The sequence below is a fragment of the Salminus brasiliensis genome, chromosome 10 (genome assembly GCF_030463535.1).
Source record: "Salminus brasiliensis chromosome 10, fSalBra1.hap2, whole genome shotgun sequence".
Classification (NCBI taxonomy): domain Eukaryota; kingdom Metazoa; phylum Chordata; class Actinopteri; order Characiformes; family Bryconidae; genus Salminus; species Salminus brasiliensis.
In genome coordinates this window covers 13,204,981-13,223,483 of record NC_132887.1, presented here as the reverse complement: position 1 = coordinate 13,223,483, position 18,503 = coordinate 13,204,981, and the positions used below count along the sequence as shown (strand labels likewise).

Genomic DNA, 18,503 nt, shown 5'->3' with positions numbered 1-18,503 from the left:
CAGAACTGCACAACGGTGCGTAACCTCAGTCATGTTGGTGTAACGTCCTGTAATATTACTTTAGCACCCCCTCAGGCTGCATGCTTCTTTTACTTCAGATGCCTGGTCTGTGTCTCTCAGCTTGTCAACAAATGCACGTTTCTAGCTGTCCACAAGAGGGTGAATTACATTCCCTAACTGTAGGGGGAGCCCAGTAGCAAATAATTCCAATTCTTGTATAATACTTCCCTCAAGATGATTAACAGTGAGCTTCTTTTGGGAAACTAGGCCTGGATCAGTATCTTTTGACACTCTTACACTCAGCCTAGTCAGTCATCCAGTGTAGCTTAACAGAAAAAAAACAAACCTTGTCTATGGAACCTTGAGTTACTATTATACACACTATCCACATATTAATCTAAAGATAAAGGGGCCTGTACAGCGAGTTTGTCTTTTATATCTTACACACTGTGCTATTTAGATGCTGATATGCAGCAGAAATATGATAAGATGGCACTCTCTGTTACCACAGCACAGGAAGCTCTAAGAGGCTTCAAAAGTAACCAACTCAGCAACAAGAGTAATCTGCAAAGTATGCTGTGAAGTCAGGCATGACACATTCTCTGAGCTGCAATCTGCTGCTGAGACAGGAAGAAGTGGGCGGAAAATGAGTGACTCAATGAAGCAGCCAGCTACACTTGGCTTTGTGTGTGTGTCTGTGTGTGTGTGTGTCAAGATGCACAACTGTCTTTTTTCCTTTCTTGATTCGACTTGTTTTTTATTAGCTTTCTTGATCTGAAAATCAAGTTTAAGCAGCAAAACTTGCCTCATCATGCTGAGCTAAAACTGTGCTGAAACTGGGGATGGGACATAGGGACATATGAACGATACCTATCAGCAACCAAAATGATGGCGGTAGTGTTGCAGCTTGGTTAAATTACACTGAAGATGGTTAAAAGGCCCTAGCTGATGATTAATTGCCAAGCAAATAATTGGAATTAACAGTTTCATTCCCTTTGCTATAAAACATACACAATGAGCTAAAAGCCTGAAGTACAAGCCTAAAGGGATTTAAGTCAGATTAGCTGACCGCTTGGCTACCTTGCTTCCTAGCTGTGGATACTTACATCAGACTCAGCTCGCGTTCAAATACAGAAACATTACACACTGCCGTCTAAATGTGTTATAGCAAGTCGTGGGTTGTTTCCTGTTTTCAGACCCATGATGTGTCTCAATCAATATGCTTTCTTTTATGTACATCCCTAAACGCAACTGATGAAAACGCACCCAATTCATAGTCTGTTTGTTAGTATGTAAACATATGATGTAAAATAACTGTAATCACCTCCAATAACAGCAAAAAGGCTAATTAATTAAAAATTGTGACCATCATGTCACCACAGCTTTTATATGGGGATTTATTTTGTATTTTGTTTTTTCCTTATAAACCCTTTATTATGCTTTTATATAAAATACTGTGTTGGAAGAATGGTTGTAGAACACCTCCTATAACCATGATTTTAACAATCCAGCAAATTGCAAAACTATATACTATTAAAATATTGCATATTTCACCTGTGTTTTCTTTCTGCATGCTTTACTACCCCTGCATTAGACTGTTCACGTCCAATTTGGAAAGACAGTAATCAGACATGGTTACCAGAATGATTAGAAATTGAAACAGTATAATTACTGCTGCATATCATTAACACTGAACCGCAGCTTTAGTAGTTAAGTGCTTTACTACGCAATATGTACTGTAAAGACAATATTTCTATGCTATATCATACAATCATCCATTTTACTGCTCTATCATATCATACATACCACAGTCACGCTCGTGTTGCCTTGTCATAATGTGTGGGGATCACAAAATGACCATTGTAGAGAAAGTCTGAATTTGCGTATTTATAAATTCTGCTGACTCTGCCTGCTCTGATGAAGCTGTTACTGTAAATCTCAGCCCTCTTGCTGTGTTCATGCTTGCTGGAGTCGTTCTCATTCTTTTCCCCTCAGGAATCTGTCCTTAAGCCCCCAGATGCAAGTTTGTGTCCAACAATCGAACCCAACCCAGCCCTTCCCAGTAACCAGATCCCAAAGCCACACCGCAAAGGCAGCCCGATGCCCAGCCACCAGCCCAACCCCTGCATCTGCCCTGCATCCAACAACTGCACACCACCGACTAAAAATATCAAACTATTCCCACCGCTTACCACACTGCCTTGGTCAATAGCCTGGTGAGTTTGACAACAGTTTCTTAAACGTTGTCCAAACATATGCGATACACATACAGGCATCTTACATGAGTTCCTGTCGACTCACTGACATCATTAATATAAATAAAAACATCCCACAATCTGGTTTGGAAATTATGTATCCAGGCTGACTTATTCCTTTTCACAGTAGGGTTGTACACTGTATCGCTTGTTAGTCATTATTATGATGTTGGCTTTTGCAACACTGATATTGCAGAAGGCTGCAATATGCAAAAGAGCAAATTATAGGTTTTTTTTCTCTACTGAGTGTTATGAGTAGAGATGCGTGATGGTTCCGGAACCATATTGGTATTGGCAGATATTTGCTTTAGAAAAAAAAAAAACATGGGCTGATGTTCAAACTGATGTTTAATATTTTTTGTATGTATTTATTGAGAGTAGAATGTTTAGGTGATGCTAGGCTGCTGTTTTAAGCCTTATGTGACTATATATATTACATTTCTATGCAATACCAATCAAATACCAGGTGGGTTTTGTCCCAGTATTTTTTGTACTGTCAACCTGAGCCAACCTGAGATGTTCCAAATCAGTGTTTCTATGTGTAACAGTACGTTAAGGCATGATGTTTTTTTTTTATAAGGTGCACTGATCTTTAATTTAGTTTTAATACATCGCAAAGTATATCATAATTGCATTGCAGTCATATAATCACAATGCTATTTTTAAATCGAATACAGCTGTTAAAAACATGTTAATTAAATACATAACAATTAAACATGTTCTTAACTTTCAATGGTATTTAATATAACTACATTTTATCATAATTTTATTTAGTGAAATTGGAGCATTCCTATTTGTCCATTCATCATTTAGACACATTATTTGTAAAGAATTACTGATATTCGAGTCCAAAACAGCAAAAATAGATTTTTTTTTTTGTCTGACTGCCGTAGCATATACATATCTACATATATTTATCTACTACTGCAATGTTAAGCCCTAAATCACAGTGAAAACAAGCTTCTTAGAATCCCAAGTCCTCATGGTAAGGTCCTTAATCATAAGTCAAACACATTATGTGCTGGCTCGAGGTTAGCTGTGGCTTATGACAGCCTGAAGGGCGCGAGGCCTCCACATTACGTTTTCATCCTCTAATTTGTTGTATTTGGGCATTCATATCTATTTCAAATCTATTTTATTGCATGCGGGGTCATTTTCCATATTTAATTTCCTTATGCTCTGCTATCTCCTCTGTGACTTCCTCCTGCAGATCTCATGTCAGAGATAGAGAAACCCAAGCCCGGTGAGGTGTGGGTCTCCATGCGGGCCAAGGCCCTCTTCTCTGTGACAGCTGTGAGCAGATAACACACACACACTGTCTCTCCTGCACTCACACAAACACACTCACACTCAGGGGTGTGTGTAGGGATGTGCGATGCACAAAGAATGTGCTGAGCCCAGTGGTTGGAAGCAAGTCAGAAGTCTGTCAATGCTGCCTGAGCAAACAATGTTTGCAAGACCATGTCCATTCTGACAGATGACTGATGTGTTTGCCCTGTTTCCACAGAGAGAAAGCTTACATATTTACTTCCATATAATTATACGGCCTCCTTTACCTCGCAGCCTGGGCTTTTGTGGGGCCTTTAATCGAACATTTATCAACACATTTCACAGAGTGTGTGCTTCCAAGAGGCCCTGCTGGGGATCCCTAGCTGAACACCTGAGAGCTTAACTCGAAGGGCCTGTGAAGATTAGGAAAGGCAAGTCTAGACTGCATTCCCTCAGTCTAGGCTGCCTCCAGCATCAGACTGGCTGGTCCTCTGATCCATCTGCCTGTCCTGTCTTCTTCAAAGCTCTGCTCTATGAAAACGGGGTCTTCCCACAGGATCACAAGAGCTGGCCTCCTTTTTACGGAGTAATTGCGCACATATCAAAAGCGGCATTCATCTACACACGACCAGTCTGAGAGCACTCAAAGCCTGCATTCGCATATAGCATAACGTCTCAGGGCATACTGCGCATTGCGCACAATCACCTCTGCGAAAACTGTATGTACACGGAGTGTATAAATGTAGGAGTGTGTTTGTAACATGCCATCATAATAAATTAGCATCAAAATTACAAGAGCAGACTTCAAAGGCAGGAATATTCAAACACACCCACTGCTTTCTGGCCCTTTAGACTGAAAGCGATCAAATTACGCTCTGTGATATATAACGTAGCCATCCCTCAATAACCTGTTTACATGTTCTTTCAACTGATACAACTTCAGAAGAATATATTAAACAGTGCGGACTGCAGTATTTGCGTGGAACACGTTCCTGGGCCATATTCATGAATTCAAGTCATAAACTGTTTACAAACCTGCCCCGGGTATTCCTGGGTAAAAGTGCGGTTTGGTATCTCGATGGATAATCTACCACATGCAGAAGTTTTACTACTACGCCCTATTACTTGCCCTGTAAACATGAGTTGCTATATGTGGTTTTGCTGGGTCATGTGATCCAGTGTAAGAAAACACTGCTTACGGTTATGAATAATTATTGAAAATCCAGAGAAGGTACTGACCTCGCCCACTCCTGCCGACGAACCTCAGGTCGTTAAAGCGTGCCACTTGGTTCTTCATGACTGCAGAGGCGTTCCGCAGCTCAGCCGAGTAGTTCTCATCGTTTCCTGCCATAACTGTTACCACTGTTCCATCAGGAACATCCCCCAGTGCAACAACCTGCGGCACGAACACGAACAGCCCGTTATTTCATTATTATGAAAGCGGCATGTTTTTGTCATCAGTAGAATAGAACATTTATACTTTATATATGTATACTTTATATACACATACAGTATATACACCACCCCGCATAGATACAGTATATAGCAATCCGGTCTACAGGAAAAAAAAACTCTAAAATTAATTTCAGTGGTAGTCAATGTAAAAAAAATATATATTTCAAATAAGATACATATATAAATCATTGCTGTCAAGCAATACTAAGTAACTCTATAATTGTAAGAAATATATATATATATATATATATATGGCTGCTACAGAGATGTGCTGAAAAGCTATGAGAATCCTTAAACTGCAAAGTTTATTGTCACTAAAATGTTCTAAACTAACTCAAACTAAGGGACGTAATGAATAAACTCTCTGCTGAATTGTACTATTAAAGCAAAAAAAATTAGAAACCATAAAGCTGTTCAGGCCCCATAAATACAGTATAACTTTAAATATTGTCTTTGATACACTGGAGTACAGTAGCGCTACACACAAACCACAGAACGTTCCCTGTGGACATCACAGCCTGTGTGTACCGCTTACAAAATTTGACAATTAAGATTACATTAAGATAAAGCATTAAAAATTCAAATAACATGTTGTTTATGTATTGGAGTCACACAACTATATTTTAAAAGTAAGAGAAATAATGTATGTGTTTTAATTTCAACCTAAACATTTGAACAGAGCCTGGTTTTAAATGCACTAGGACAATTAGGGAGGTGAAATGTGTTTTTTTAATATACGCTTCTAAAAATCAGAAAAACAGATCATACTGGGTATTATTCTAATAAAACTATTATATAAGTTAAGGAGACACCTAGTTCAGATGCCAGGCCTGTGTGAACGACTCTAGCAGAGAGTACTTTGATTTACCTGCCTTCACTGAAACTCAGTTCAGAATGTACTTTCCACTGATTTAGTTTACAGTTCCAGCAGAAAGGGGGAACAGGCTGAAACAGAGGCAGGACGGAACGGGCAGCAAAATTCCCAGTGAAGTTCATGGGTCCAGCTACACATAGATGTCCACTGTATGTGTTAATCCAGCTCTGTGGGTGTTAGTTCAACACTGGGGACTTTCCTGTGGGCTTTTTGTTAGTTTTCACTCTGTTTACTGAATGTAAAAAAATGAATCATTTTCCATTAGCAACTTTAGTCATAGGATGCGAGGGCGCAAAGGTGGTCAGACGTAGTTTAGTTTTCTGCTGTAGTTGAGTGGCTGCGTGCTGCGTGCTGCTCGGTTTTCTCGAGTTTAGCTTAGTCCATCACTGTGGTCAGGCGCTCGAGACACTTGAGGGTATTCTGTTTATTCACACACAGCTTTTTTCTGCGTATCAGGCACTAGATTACAAAACCAGCGCACGCAAAAGCGCGAGCCGGGCAGTTGCTAGTCATTTTATCAGACGCGTTGTGAAAAGTTGTGAAAAGTTGTGAAAAGTTGTGAAAGCACTAAAAGGCTGTTCAGCTGAATCAGCCCTTCAGTGCATTTCACGCCGATGCACGCGAGCAACCTTTTGAGCATTTCAGCCCAAATATAAAATCATAAAATCACCCCGTGCCCCGTAGAATTAGCTACTCCTAATGCAATTCCTTGGCTGAACACTTCCACGCAGTCAGAGCCCCTCTAGCCCACCAGCCCACCGCGCTCACTCACCTTAAACGCCACCGGCAGGGTCTTGTTGCACCTCCAGTGAGACGGCAGCACAGAGCAGAGGAAGTTGGGGCTGTCTGTCCGCACCAGCTCGGCCGGGTGGTCAGCGATGATTTCCACCATGCTCCTGTTGTCGTGCGCACGCAGTCTGGGAGCCGCCGCTGGCTGTGCTTCGGGCTGCGCGTTGCCGCCGTTCACATCGTTCCCCTTCCCGGGCAGCACGCTGCTGGAGGGCGGGCTGAACCTCCGGCTGCTGCTGGGCTCTACCGGGATGCGCATTACAGAGCAGTCAGAGACAGCAGCAAGTTAAGGCGTCTTCACATAGAACCTCCGTCTAGCCTCGCTTTCTTTTTTAAGTGCTCCAAGCACGCTCCAGGTGGAAACGTAGCCTTAGGATAAGCAACTCAGCGCGAGCGGATGGATAAAGTGGTTTTTTTTTTTTTGGTTTTCAAAGTTTTACGCACATGGTTCAGAGTGGATGCTTCTCTGTCTCGCAGTCGACGGGAAAACAAGCGCCGGGCTAAATGACTTTAGAAAAACGTCCCTCGTCGAAGTTTAGAAGTGAAAGATGTGGCTCGAGAATAAACGCGAGTCTTCTCGCATCCTGAGACGCAAAGGAAGAGCCAGCCAAAGCCCCGGAGAGAGAACAAGCGCGCGCCGCGTCCCAAAGAACAAAAACGCTGAAATAAGCAGGCTAATATTTCTAATACAGCTCTCACAGAAGTCGTAAAACCCTAAATGTCTTTTTTTGTCCTCTCTTCCTAAAGTGGCACGCTCACAAGGGTTAAAAATGGGACTCCAAAAAGTTGTGGTTAGAGATGAAGGAGAGCGAAAGCGGCGGTTTTTTTGGTGGTGGCGGTGTGTGTGTGCGTGCGTGCGTGCGTGCGTGTGTGCGCGCGCGCGCGTGTGTGTGTGTGTGTGTGTCTCGCTGTGTGGTTAGTCTTTGGAGGCAGGGACTTAGCGAGCTCAGGTTTTTGTGGTTTATATACGCAGAAGCGGGACGATTATTATGCTGATGAGCCGCGAGCACGTGGTGTACAGGAGCGGTCACTTCACTACATCCAAACAAGCCAGATCATCACTCACTGACTCATTCACTCCGAGTCTGTACTTATGGACTGTACGGAGAGACTGTAACGTCCCGACCAGACCCGAACAGACATTACCATCAACAGTCTGCAGTAATGTAACGAGCTTTTTCTTTTTCTTTTCTTTTTTTTTTTTTTTTTTTACATTTAGCTCATTCAAACGTTAAATCAACATGGGAAATAAAAGACACAGTCACTTAAAACAATAGCATACATAAACAAAACTAAAGTTATAGATATGATGATTAAATATACCCTTATCAAGATTTAGAACACTTTCTAAAGTGAATTTATATCAAAAGTTTATAAAAGTCACTATACTATTCGACAACCAGTAATAAAGTTCATATGAAGGCCTGTGTATACTGTAAAAAACAATGGTTTCTGGTTTAACGGAGCAGTATAAATTTTACATAACAACACGGCCAATAAATAACGACAGCAACAACAACAACAACAACAACAACAACAGCAACAGCAACAGCAATAACAACAACAATAATAATAATAATAATACCAAAACATACATTATTATTATTATTATTATTATTATTATTATTATACAATAATAATCACAAATAGTACTTTATAAATACACATTTTAACCATCAAAATAGGTTTTGTTTTGTGAGCAATGGATATATATATAATAAACGTTTTGAATATTTTCACTTTCCGCAGTTTCCGTTTATAAACCGTCTCTTTCTGTTTCTTTCTGTTTCAGATGTTAAGGAGGTGAAGCCTGAGGAGCAGAACTTTGGGTGGCGCTGTTGAATGTCTGATTTCGTCTTTTATTGTGCGACTCGAAGCGGTTTTTGAACTACAGTTCCTCGCTATAGACTAGCATACGACTAGAAACTACAATACCCATAAGTCAGCGCGGCGACTCAGTGTGACGGCAAAAGTAGTCACCCGTTCAGGAGCCGTGTTTAAGAGGCAGGAGCCGAGTGAGTTCAGAGTGAATGCGGAGGAGATTCAGTGTGCAGTATTAACACACAGAGGTAAACGCATTCTTCCCATTCAGTCTGTGGTGGTGTCGATCATTTTCAGCTGCAGTGCTGCAGGCCGGAGAGCCTCATAACGTTAACCGAGCCTACTGCTTTAAACCTGAGTGCACTGAGGCTCCACAAACGCTGAGCTCCAGCAGGAGCGTAACTGTAGAGTTCCTCCAGTGTTCAGTCCACAAAGACTTTTATTCTGCACACTTTTGCGTCTTGTTAAAACGAGCTGCTGCTTTGATAGATTTCCACACTGTGCAGTAATAAGCACAGAGTCTAGGCAGTGAAGCATGAGGGGAACAAGTTGCATTAAATTGTTTCTTACTGCACATTTATAATTGTTTCACACTAATTTTATCTGCAGGCTGGACAGAGGAGGAGGGAGGGAGGAAAGGGGGGGGGGGGCAGGGGCATCACAATTTGGCCCTTGATGGCCTTTGAGAAATTCTCAACAGCTTCCTGAAGGGGGATGCTGTAGTTAGGTTAATGGCTCTTAAGGTGGGTGGATAATGTAGTTTCAGAGTAATTGCAGATATTAAAGCGGCAGTTGAGTGCTGATAACTTCTTTTTGCAGATGCCCTTTATTTGTTAACCTGTGTGTGCCAGGCAGTGAGCGAGCAGGAGAGCACAGCCAGCGGATGAGGTGCCAGACTTCATTGTGGAAACATGCAGGAGGTTAGGCCCTGGCACAGTGTGATTTTACTACACTCGCTCCTCTAAGCAGGGGCTTATTCCACCTAATTCTCATTTGAATAGGCGCCTAAGAGCCTTTCGTCTGCACTTTTGGATGGAGGGAAATTGATTTTGTGTTAATTCACTTTCTTTTGCAAAGAAAAGGAGGTGGAGGAGGTTGTGTAGAGCTGTGTGAGGTAGCGTATCGAGGATGTGGATGCAATATCAAAGTTTGAATAGCTCCAAATTACTTCACCTCCAATCATGCCCTGAGATCTAGATACCAGATTTATTTCTTATGACCACATTATGACTTTCTGCTGATAAACTGTCATTTTTGGGATAATTAAATTTTATTGATGAGAGATTTGCATTTTCCAAGCCAGATATGGATATTAAAACCTGGTAATTAAAATCCGCATTTTACAGAGACTTTCTGCTCAAAAAAATAAAATGCAAGATTGAATGTAACTTGTCATGTTGGTGTGTAATATTCCAGTGCAAATTACATCAATTCCTCAACCATGGCTGAATTCAATGTTTTGAATCTGTTTTGTGTTTTATTATTTATTTGTTTGTTTGTTTATTATAAAATGCCTCACTACAATAACCAGTATGCCTTAAGCAAATACTTCATACAACTATTAAAAATCCCACCCACAGTGATACAGAAATCTTATGGACCTGTGTCCTTTCGCATTAGGCATCCAGAACACAACCACAGCCTTACAAACGGCTTACTGCATGCAGTTTTTCAAAAGCTCTGCCCACCTTCATCATACATCATCAGTATGGGGATTTCCTGGTCTTTAAACTGGTCAGTCTCAATATCAAGACTACAGACAGGTTTCTATGCAGTGTCATCACAGTGATGCACGCACGACTGGGCGATAGGAAATGACAAGGGGTAAACTGCACCAACCGCAGAGAAGGTGGATGGAAAATGTTTGATAATCGTAGAAGATGAGAAATGAAACAAACAGAAAGCTACATCGATTACTGCAGTTTACTGCCGTTACAGTCTAATGGCCGGCAATGTTTCCACAGGCCTTTGCCCCCTGGCTGCGTGCGCACCCGGTACTGTTTGTAAACAGGAAACCCGTCTACATTTACATTTATGGCATTTAGCTGACGCTCTTATCCAGAGCGACTTACAAGGTAACTCATATTACAGAGGTGGGTCAGTGTAGTGTCAGGAGTCTTGCCCAAGGACTCTTATTGGTGTAGCGCAGCATAGTCACCCAGCCCGGGAATCGAACCCCAGTCTCCCACATGGTGTGGTAGCTCCATGGCAGGTAGTGGTGTTATCTGTTGCGCCACACCAACCATTGTTGGTCTATTGTTGCGCCACTGTAGGAGTTGAGTAGGCATGTTTACAGTGGATGGAGCAGTGGTTATAATTTTTATTTAGGCTGCAGTGCACCTTTAACATCATACACGAGTTATGGCATCACACAGGTGGAGTGTTTGCGTGCGTGCGTGCTATTTCAGGTTGCATTATTAGAGGATCTGATCAAGCTTTTTCTGTAGATAGCTGGTCGGCCCGATCCCTGCTATCAGATCTCCAGTTGTAATTGGTTGTTTAAACAGAATTATTGCACATACGGATACAGCATTTGTGTAAGGGGTTGCTGATGGTTTTGGCCCCTGGCTTCTAATAGACTTGCATGTTCTTGACCCATGACATCAAACATGGCAAGAATTAAACAACATGGACAGATAAATCATTATCAAGAGCAAAGTCTTAGTTAAGATTATTAAGTGGGTCTCTTATCAGATTTACACATTAAGCTGTGTGTCTGTAGTAATTTTATGGTTAATTACAATGCTGTCATTTTGCTGTTAAATGTTTAATTTAAATTTCGATTTTTGCATAAGAATAATTGACAGAAGAGTTAGTTCTATAAAAACGCTTCATCCTCATCACCTGATTCAGATCTGAGTATACAATTTGCCATTTCTGACTTCATGGTGATACACTTTGTATTTTAATGGTTATATTTCAGGTTATCTAGAAATGGTTGTTTCTTTTATTTTCATTTCTATTTGTTAATGTCTTTTCTAAAGGTATGAAACAACTGTTTCTAATCTGAACCACAGGTTTTGCCGGCTACCAAACCTAACGCTTACATTTAATATGTTGTTTTTAATATTCTAAAAACTTTTTATTCAACTCGTCCGTATTTATTTCTGCGCTACAAGCACAAGGTCAGTCGTTTCAGGGCTGTGCTAGGCTGCTGCCGTCTCTGAACGCTGGATTCCGTGCCCAAGATTAAATCAGCAAATTAACTAGGCGTATGTAGAAAAAGAAATTTAGAGGCGAAGCTGTATAAAAGTCAAGTTAATTATAGAGAGGAAAATGCAATAAATAGAATAGGCTCCCCTGTTCTGCTCATTCAAAGAGAAGCACTCTTTCAGACCTTTGCATGTTGAAGTAATCTTGATTCATTTGCCACATCTGAATTCATTTTGCCTAGTATGGCGACCATCTGCCTTCACAAGTCAAAGCAAAGGCTGAAGCTTTCATCCAACAGAGGGGGCGAAAACAGAAGGATTTGAAATTTTATGCTCGGATGTATTTATTGGGGGGAAAAGAGTCCTGTCTGTGCTTCTGCTCTTGGGGCACTTTGAATCATTTAGCTTTATGTCTACGAGTGCAGAACTAGCAGTTTTATGTTTGCTGTGGTGTTTGCTTCCTGCTTTGATGTCTGCTGAATGTGGACGCCGTTCATTTGGACTAAGAGACGTCATTAGCAACAGGGCGAGCTATTCTTTGCCTAGCAGGACAATGTTCTCACCTGTTAAAAAAAAAAGAAAAAAAAGAAAGAAAGAAATACACCTGTGCGATTTGATAGTCTGATGACTTGGCTTGCCATAGGAAGGCTGTGGTTTTGAATTCAGTCAAGCTTGCAGCTGTGCATCAGGCGATTCTGTTCAAATAAATTTGGTGGCCCATCACAAAAGTCACCTGGCTACGCTTCCAAATGTAAATGTCTGCACATTCAACAATGAGGGGATTTAAATTGGTCAAGGTCCATTTCCAGGTAAATATCAGCATCCTGTTAATTTGTTTTCTTAGCAGGGGTTTGTAGGTGAGGAGGCCTAACTGCAAAATGTGTGGATAGCTGTGTGATGAATGTTATCTGCTCTGCAGCACATGTTCAGAGGTTCTATGCCCTTTTTAATAAGATCTGTACTCAACAATTAAAGATTTGATCTATACAGTTGTGATTTTAAGAAGGTCTTTATGTAGACACTATATCATGACACAGTGAATTCTTCCTGTCACTGAGCATAATGAGCATAATGTTTAAACACTGTGAAGGATCCTTAAATCTCAGCATTCATACAAACTCATAGATGTTGCTGTGTTACTAACTGAGCATCTCGAGCAACACAAAAAGCATCTGCATAAATAAAAGCCTATGTTGTGTTTCATATAACGCTTATCTCAAAAGAGATACTACAAGATGTTACATAATTCATATTCAAAGTCATAATTATGAGACTTTATCATAATTGTAAGATGTTTTAGGTCCTATTTCCCCCACATTAGCAAGATGTGTATTTCAATCTTGTAGTAAGGACATTCTGAGGAAGAGTTTTTTTTATTTTGTTTGGCTGAAACGTGCCTCTGTATGCTACAGTTAGTACTGTGATAAAAGTTTCTTAGGTGAATGTAACTGGGACTGTAAATCATGCTCACATTCAGTGCAGAACTGTAGTGATTCAAACAGAAAGATTGAATTTGTTATGATTATCTTGGTATTGGTGGGTATTTGATTTTGGATACTCTGAACTGTTATTGACAGAACCAAAACAAACAAACAAAAAAATCTGCTGGCGCATCCTTAAGTGTAAGCAGATGTTTGAAATACAGGGCTTTCTTCACTATTTTTATACAGTGTCTCTCAGGGGAATTTGCCGCAATTTTGAGCTCAGTGACTCTGTAATGAGTGTGCAGAAAATGGGAATGATTTATGGAAATTTACCAACATATATATGTATTTGCTGTTGGAACTGGGGTAATGGAAATTGCAGTATTTTGTCCCAAGCGCCATTTGACACTCGCTGAAGTGGTTTGAGTAAAAAGCCTGCTTGGTGAGCGCTACCATGCAGTTTAATCACATCTGAATGGCTAGTTCTCGCATCAAGAATTATTTCCAAATTTCTACTGACTTTCTCTCGCTGTGAGAATTTGCCAGTTTTTCCACTCCAACCGTTCAGACTTTTACACTTAAAGCTGAATATTACACACCCATAGTTAGGACTTAACCGTCCTGCACTGCACACTGTATTCCTTCTGACGTCTGCTGACTTTTGGGCCATTTCGGAGTGTCTTTTGTCATGATTCAGGTTTGGTCTCATGTGGTACGCCCCCCCACCCCCGTCTGATGCATCAGGAAACGTTTTCTTTGGAAGTGGGTTTATAATTGCGCTGGCTTTGATGGACCACACGGTCAAATGAGCGGTGCATGAAAGCCTGTGTTTTCTGTGTGTGTGTATGTGTGTGTAACAGATGAGCAACAGCGCTGCGAGCCCCATGGGAGCCAGCAGCACCTCCATGGCAGGGAGAGGATCCGGAAAGACCACAAGCTTCATCCCGGAGCTCCAGAGCATGATGTAAGTAGATGAAACTTTTACCCATCTACTGCTCTGCACACAGTAGTATTCGCCCTTCTGCTCAGGGTTAGGATTCCTGAAGTTCATGACTGAGCTAGCTTGCCAGGGACATTGGCATAAATGTATCTTCACCCTCCTCTCTTTATACGTGCATATACACCTCCTTTCACACGCTCTCATTGATGCGAAAGCCAGTGTCACTAGTCATCGTCCTGATGATCAGGAGTTCAAAGCTGGCGGTCGTCTCACATGCCAGAGCAGACCCGAGCCGAGCCGAGCCACATCTGAGGTGAGAAATTCTCACACTATTCTCGAAACCTCAAAGCATTGGATCCGTCTTACTCTCTGCACCATCAAGCAGCAATTAGCCTTAACTCAGACATTTAGCTCATCACCAGTGTCATAAAGCATATGCATAAGAACCACAGGCCCTGTGAAGACAGTAAGAATAGGCCAGGATTGGCAATTGTCCACACATTAAAACTGCTGTAGCCTACTTGCCAGGCTTGAAGTATCAGTGAAAGCTTATTGGCTCATTTACCAGATAAAAGCATTACTGTTTACTGTACATAATGAATGATCCAGGTCAATTCTTCTTGCATGCGTATAAATACTAAATTTCAGGCAAAAGCCTGGGGTTTCTTAATAGAAAGAAACATAGCTGAACCTGAAGTGAGTAATATGATGCCAGTATCCAAATCTATCAGTCAGGCTCACTGAAGAAAGAGTCATATATGGAATTTCCATTGCAATCTACAGGCCTTCCTCCAACACAGCATTTGTGGTTTGTAAAGCCACAACAACATTTATCCTGCACTGCTGTCTGTGAACCCCACCTTCAGTCTTCTACATGTTGTATTTGAGTAATAGAATCATTGAACAAAAGAACTGTTACCTTGTTATATAAGATTGTGGACATTAAAACTATAAAGCCAGCGATTCTACCATTACTAGAACTGTCATAGCATTCGTTCGTTCTGATCAATGAAATCATTTGCATGCTTGTTTAGACTCTGAAACCTCTTTTTTTCTCTTTTGTGAAAAGAAAAGTATTCATATACTGTCAGATCAAATTTACAGCAGCAGTTTGCAAGAATTGTTTGTCTGGAGTGTAATTTACTTTCGTGAATACAAATCACACTATGAGCTCCCTCTAATGGACAGTTCTTAACACGCATTTTACCAGCTGAAAGATACAGAACTGGCACCTAATGTGAAAGCAGCATGTGCACCGCCGTGGTAGAGTAATATTATAGGATTACAGGGTTACACAGCGTAACGCGGTCATGCGAGGTCTTGTGCAGCTCTATGGCTAGCACCAAAGTTACATAGTGCAGTAGCAGCATTCAGGAGCCAGAGTGGCAATGACGAAATTCTCCTTATTAAAGGGACTGTAAGATTGCTAACTTATGTTACTGTACCCCATTCGTTGGGGTTTTGAAGTTTTGAGATGTTTTTTTTTTTTTTTTTCATTGTTAAATGAATCTCATTAAAAGATCAGAATGAAATGTATTCCAATATAGTAAAAGTCAGAGATCTATAGATAGTTAGTTTGTAAATTATTTCAAATACATACAATAGCATTAGTTAATCCTTCTACGTTGCTGTCCCCATATTTGTCAAAATGGGACAAGTGCAATATTGTTTTTCTCATTAATGGCGCTGAGAAAATCGATGGACTCCTTGTGTCAATTCAGACGATCACTTGCAAGAAGTTTAACTGACATCTTTGAGAAAAGTCGCACCCTGTTGCGGATCTAATGTCAAATACAGCTTCTTCAGTCCGTTGTTTCTTCTTCTGTGCACACAGAATGTGTTTGTGAAATCACACCCCGCATTACAAACTGCACAAACACTTCTTCTCTTCTTCCCTCAAGCTCCTCTTTGTTGAAATACAAACTTCATAAACATATGACTCCATCAAGAGCCCCATTTTGCAGTCCTGTATTTTGCAAGACATTTAATTATAGCTTGCAAATGACGCGCTTTTGACAGAGTGTAAATGGCCTCAGTTTGAGTACATTTCATTCCCTTCCTGGCAGGCTTTGTGTTATGTTGAGTGATGACCCGGAGAAGTTATATTCTGTCTTCTGCAGAGCTCTTAACAGTATATTACAGTGATATTCCTCTAGCAGTCCTCTTTCCTGTATTTATCATGTTTTTATCCAAGCAAGTATTAAGAAATCTGGAGCTTCTTCCAGTGGGGGGAAAAAAAGCCCCAGAAAGTCAGCCAGGATGACGCTAGTCAACTCTGCGATTCTGACATGTACATCTGTGTACTGTAAAAGCAGGCGCGTTTTGGCGTGTGTGTTTTTGACGCTGTCTACTCGGGGCATGGCGGCTGTCTGGAGCGGCGAGGGAGGAAAATGTAAAGACAGTTTCCTCTGGCTCCTGTTGCCATGACTGTCTGCCGCCTCTTGCCTTCATGGAGGTCCCTAATTGAGATCACTTGTACTTATAAATGGCAGGAAGTCCTGTGGTTCATGTGAGAAGAAATGGAACTGTAGTATGCCTCTTAAAAAGGAGGCTACTGTCCCAGTGATCTAACCGAGGAACATTTGTGTTGTGCCTTTCCTTTTTCCATGCTAATATCAGGATTTCAGTTTGGTACTGTTTAGCTACAATAAAAAGACGATGTTGTCTGTCTCAATGGACCCAGCTGCAGTGTGTCTGTTTAGGTTTTTACTACAGAGTGGAACATGGGTATGATGGGACCATTTTAATACAATATTTTTCATGTACATATTGGAGATACAGAAACATTTCTGAAATGTAGAAGTTGGGAATGCATGGATTATATATAAGGTGATACAAATACTATAAAATGAATGTGACAGGTTTTTAGTAGAACAGATTATCTATTTGTGTAATAGATTATACATACACACAGGACACTTATAGAGGATTCTGGACAATGTTCAGATACACAAGATATGCACAGTATACAATATTGTCTCCAAAATGGCAACTTTCTTAACTTTCCATGGAGCTTTTCTATTGGTTCATTTATAATGAACGGATGAATGAACAGAGCTATATTAAAATATGGAAAAAAATAAATTAAATCAGTGAAAATTGGTGAAGGAATCCTCTGCCAGTAACCGAATCTAAACATGGAGTTTTAGAGTGCGATTTCTATTGGCTGAATATAAAATATTGAGCAAAATGTTATTCTATTTAAAATGTAGCATAATCTTTATACATTTCAGGATGTGAACTTCAATCCACAAAGCATATAATTTGATCAGGAATGTCTACACCTTTGCACATGAGTGTAAGTATGATTATCCAAGAGTAAAAGTGAATGTATTTTAACCTAAACAAATCAGTCAGTTCTTTAGAATATATTTACAAATTTCTGAGACCATTAGACAGTGTCAGGTTACGTATGAAACGAAAAAAACAAAAACAAAAAACAACAATTATCCACCAAGGCCAATATGATTCCAGTATCCTCACCCATGCCTAATAAAGGATGTGAAAATATAGCTTTGTTAACATAATGTTCTCTATCATTCCTCAAAGGATGCTACAGACTGTATTCTTTAATTCTAAATCGCGGTCAATTGTGGCTGTGGGCTAAATGAAACCTTTGTCTGAATTGTTATCATAATGCTTTGCTATTTTAGTTTAATAGGAGCACAAATGAAAGTATGGCAGCATTCATCCCTGGTTAAGTATTGTGGCATGCTGCTAATTTGACAGCTGAAGACAAAGGAGCTCAGAGTTCAGTTACATTTTCTCAGGAAGAGTGCCAGTGATCGCCTTCGTTACCCATGTATGAAATTACTTCTTAGGTGTCTCTGCTTATTCCCACGGTTGCGTTCTCAATGACCGGACAGTACAGAATGTCAGTTTAGCAGCTCTCAGGTCACCCCTGGACTCATTTAAGCTTGCATTTGTTCACAAGTGACAAAAACCTGTCTCCATGGGAAGTGTTCCAATCCATGCTGAAAAGGTGCTTACTTTGGACTGGGAAATTCCGTACTACACGCATAAGGTGCTAAAGATAACACAGACAGTTGAATATGGCCAACGTTCAGCTTTTCCTTTCTTTGTGGATTTAACTCGCCTACGTCTTTTCCCTAACTTCCTTGTGCAGTTTAAATGTGTTTACTATACATCTGTTAAGTAAGCAGTGTCTTGTATGATGGATGGCTTTGTTAGCTTTATAGAACGGCAGCTCAGTGCATTGTAAAGTGAACATGTGGTGCTCATGTGACATTGGAAGAGATCGGCTTCAAATGTAAAATCACAGAATTGGATTTCCTGAATATTAATTGAATTTTAATTGTTTAAGAGAATGCTATAAAAATAAATTGTGTATTTATTTGTTACCAGTTTAACTGAATTGATAAATACTTTAAAACAAAACATTAAAGTAATCTTCAAAGTGAAAATGTACTGAAGGGACGAACAGAAAATAAAGATGGTATAATTTATTTATGTGTTTATTATTTTTTTTATTGGGCTTATCAGAATGGTTGTAACATTAATTGT

At 40.4% G+C, this 18,503-nt stretch overlaps 2 protein-coding genes across 3 annotated transcripts in view; one reads left to right on the top strand and one right to left on the bottom strand.

Moving 5' to 3' along the window:
• The window catches only part of runx2a (RUNX family transcription factor 2a), a 30,853-nt gene extending 23,392 nt beyond the window's left edge, over window positions 1-7,461 (bottom strand). For both annotated transcript variants that reach the window (XM_072689268.1, XM_072689269.1), the window contains exons 1-2: window positions 6,626-7,461; window positions 4,764-4,920 (exon numbers count right to left, since the gene is read on the bottom strand). In XM_072689268.1, the coding sequence (XP_072545369.1) occupies window positions 4,764-4,920; window positions 6,626-6,901 (433 nt within the window). In that variant the 5' untranslated portion in view covers window positions 6,902-7,461. The remainder of the gene's footprint in view (window positions 1-4,763; window positions 4,921-6,625) is intronic.
• A 1,143-nt stretch (window positions 7,462-8,604) lies between these two features.
• Window positions 8,605-18,503, top strand: part of supt3h (SPT3 homolog, SAGA and STAGA complex component) — a 100,168-nt gene continuing 90,269 nt past the window's right edge. Inside the window, exons 1-2 of the mRNA XM_072689270.1 lie at window positions 8,605-8,711; window positions 13,900-14,003. Coding sequence (XP_072545371.1) covers window positions 13,900-14,003 — 104 coding nt within the window. The 5' untranslated portion in view covers window positions 8,605-8,711. The remainder of the gene's footprint in view (window positions 8,712-13,899; window positions 14,004-18,503) is intronic.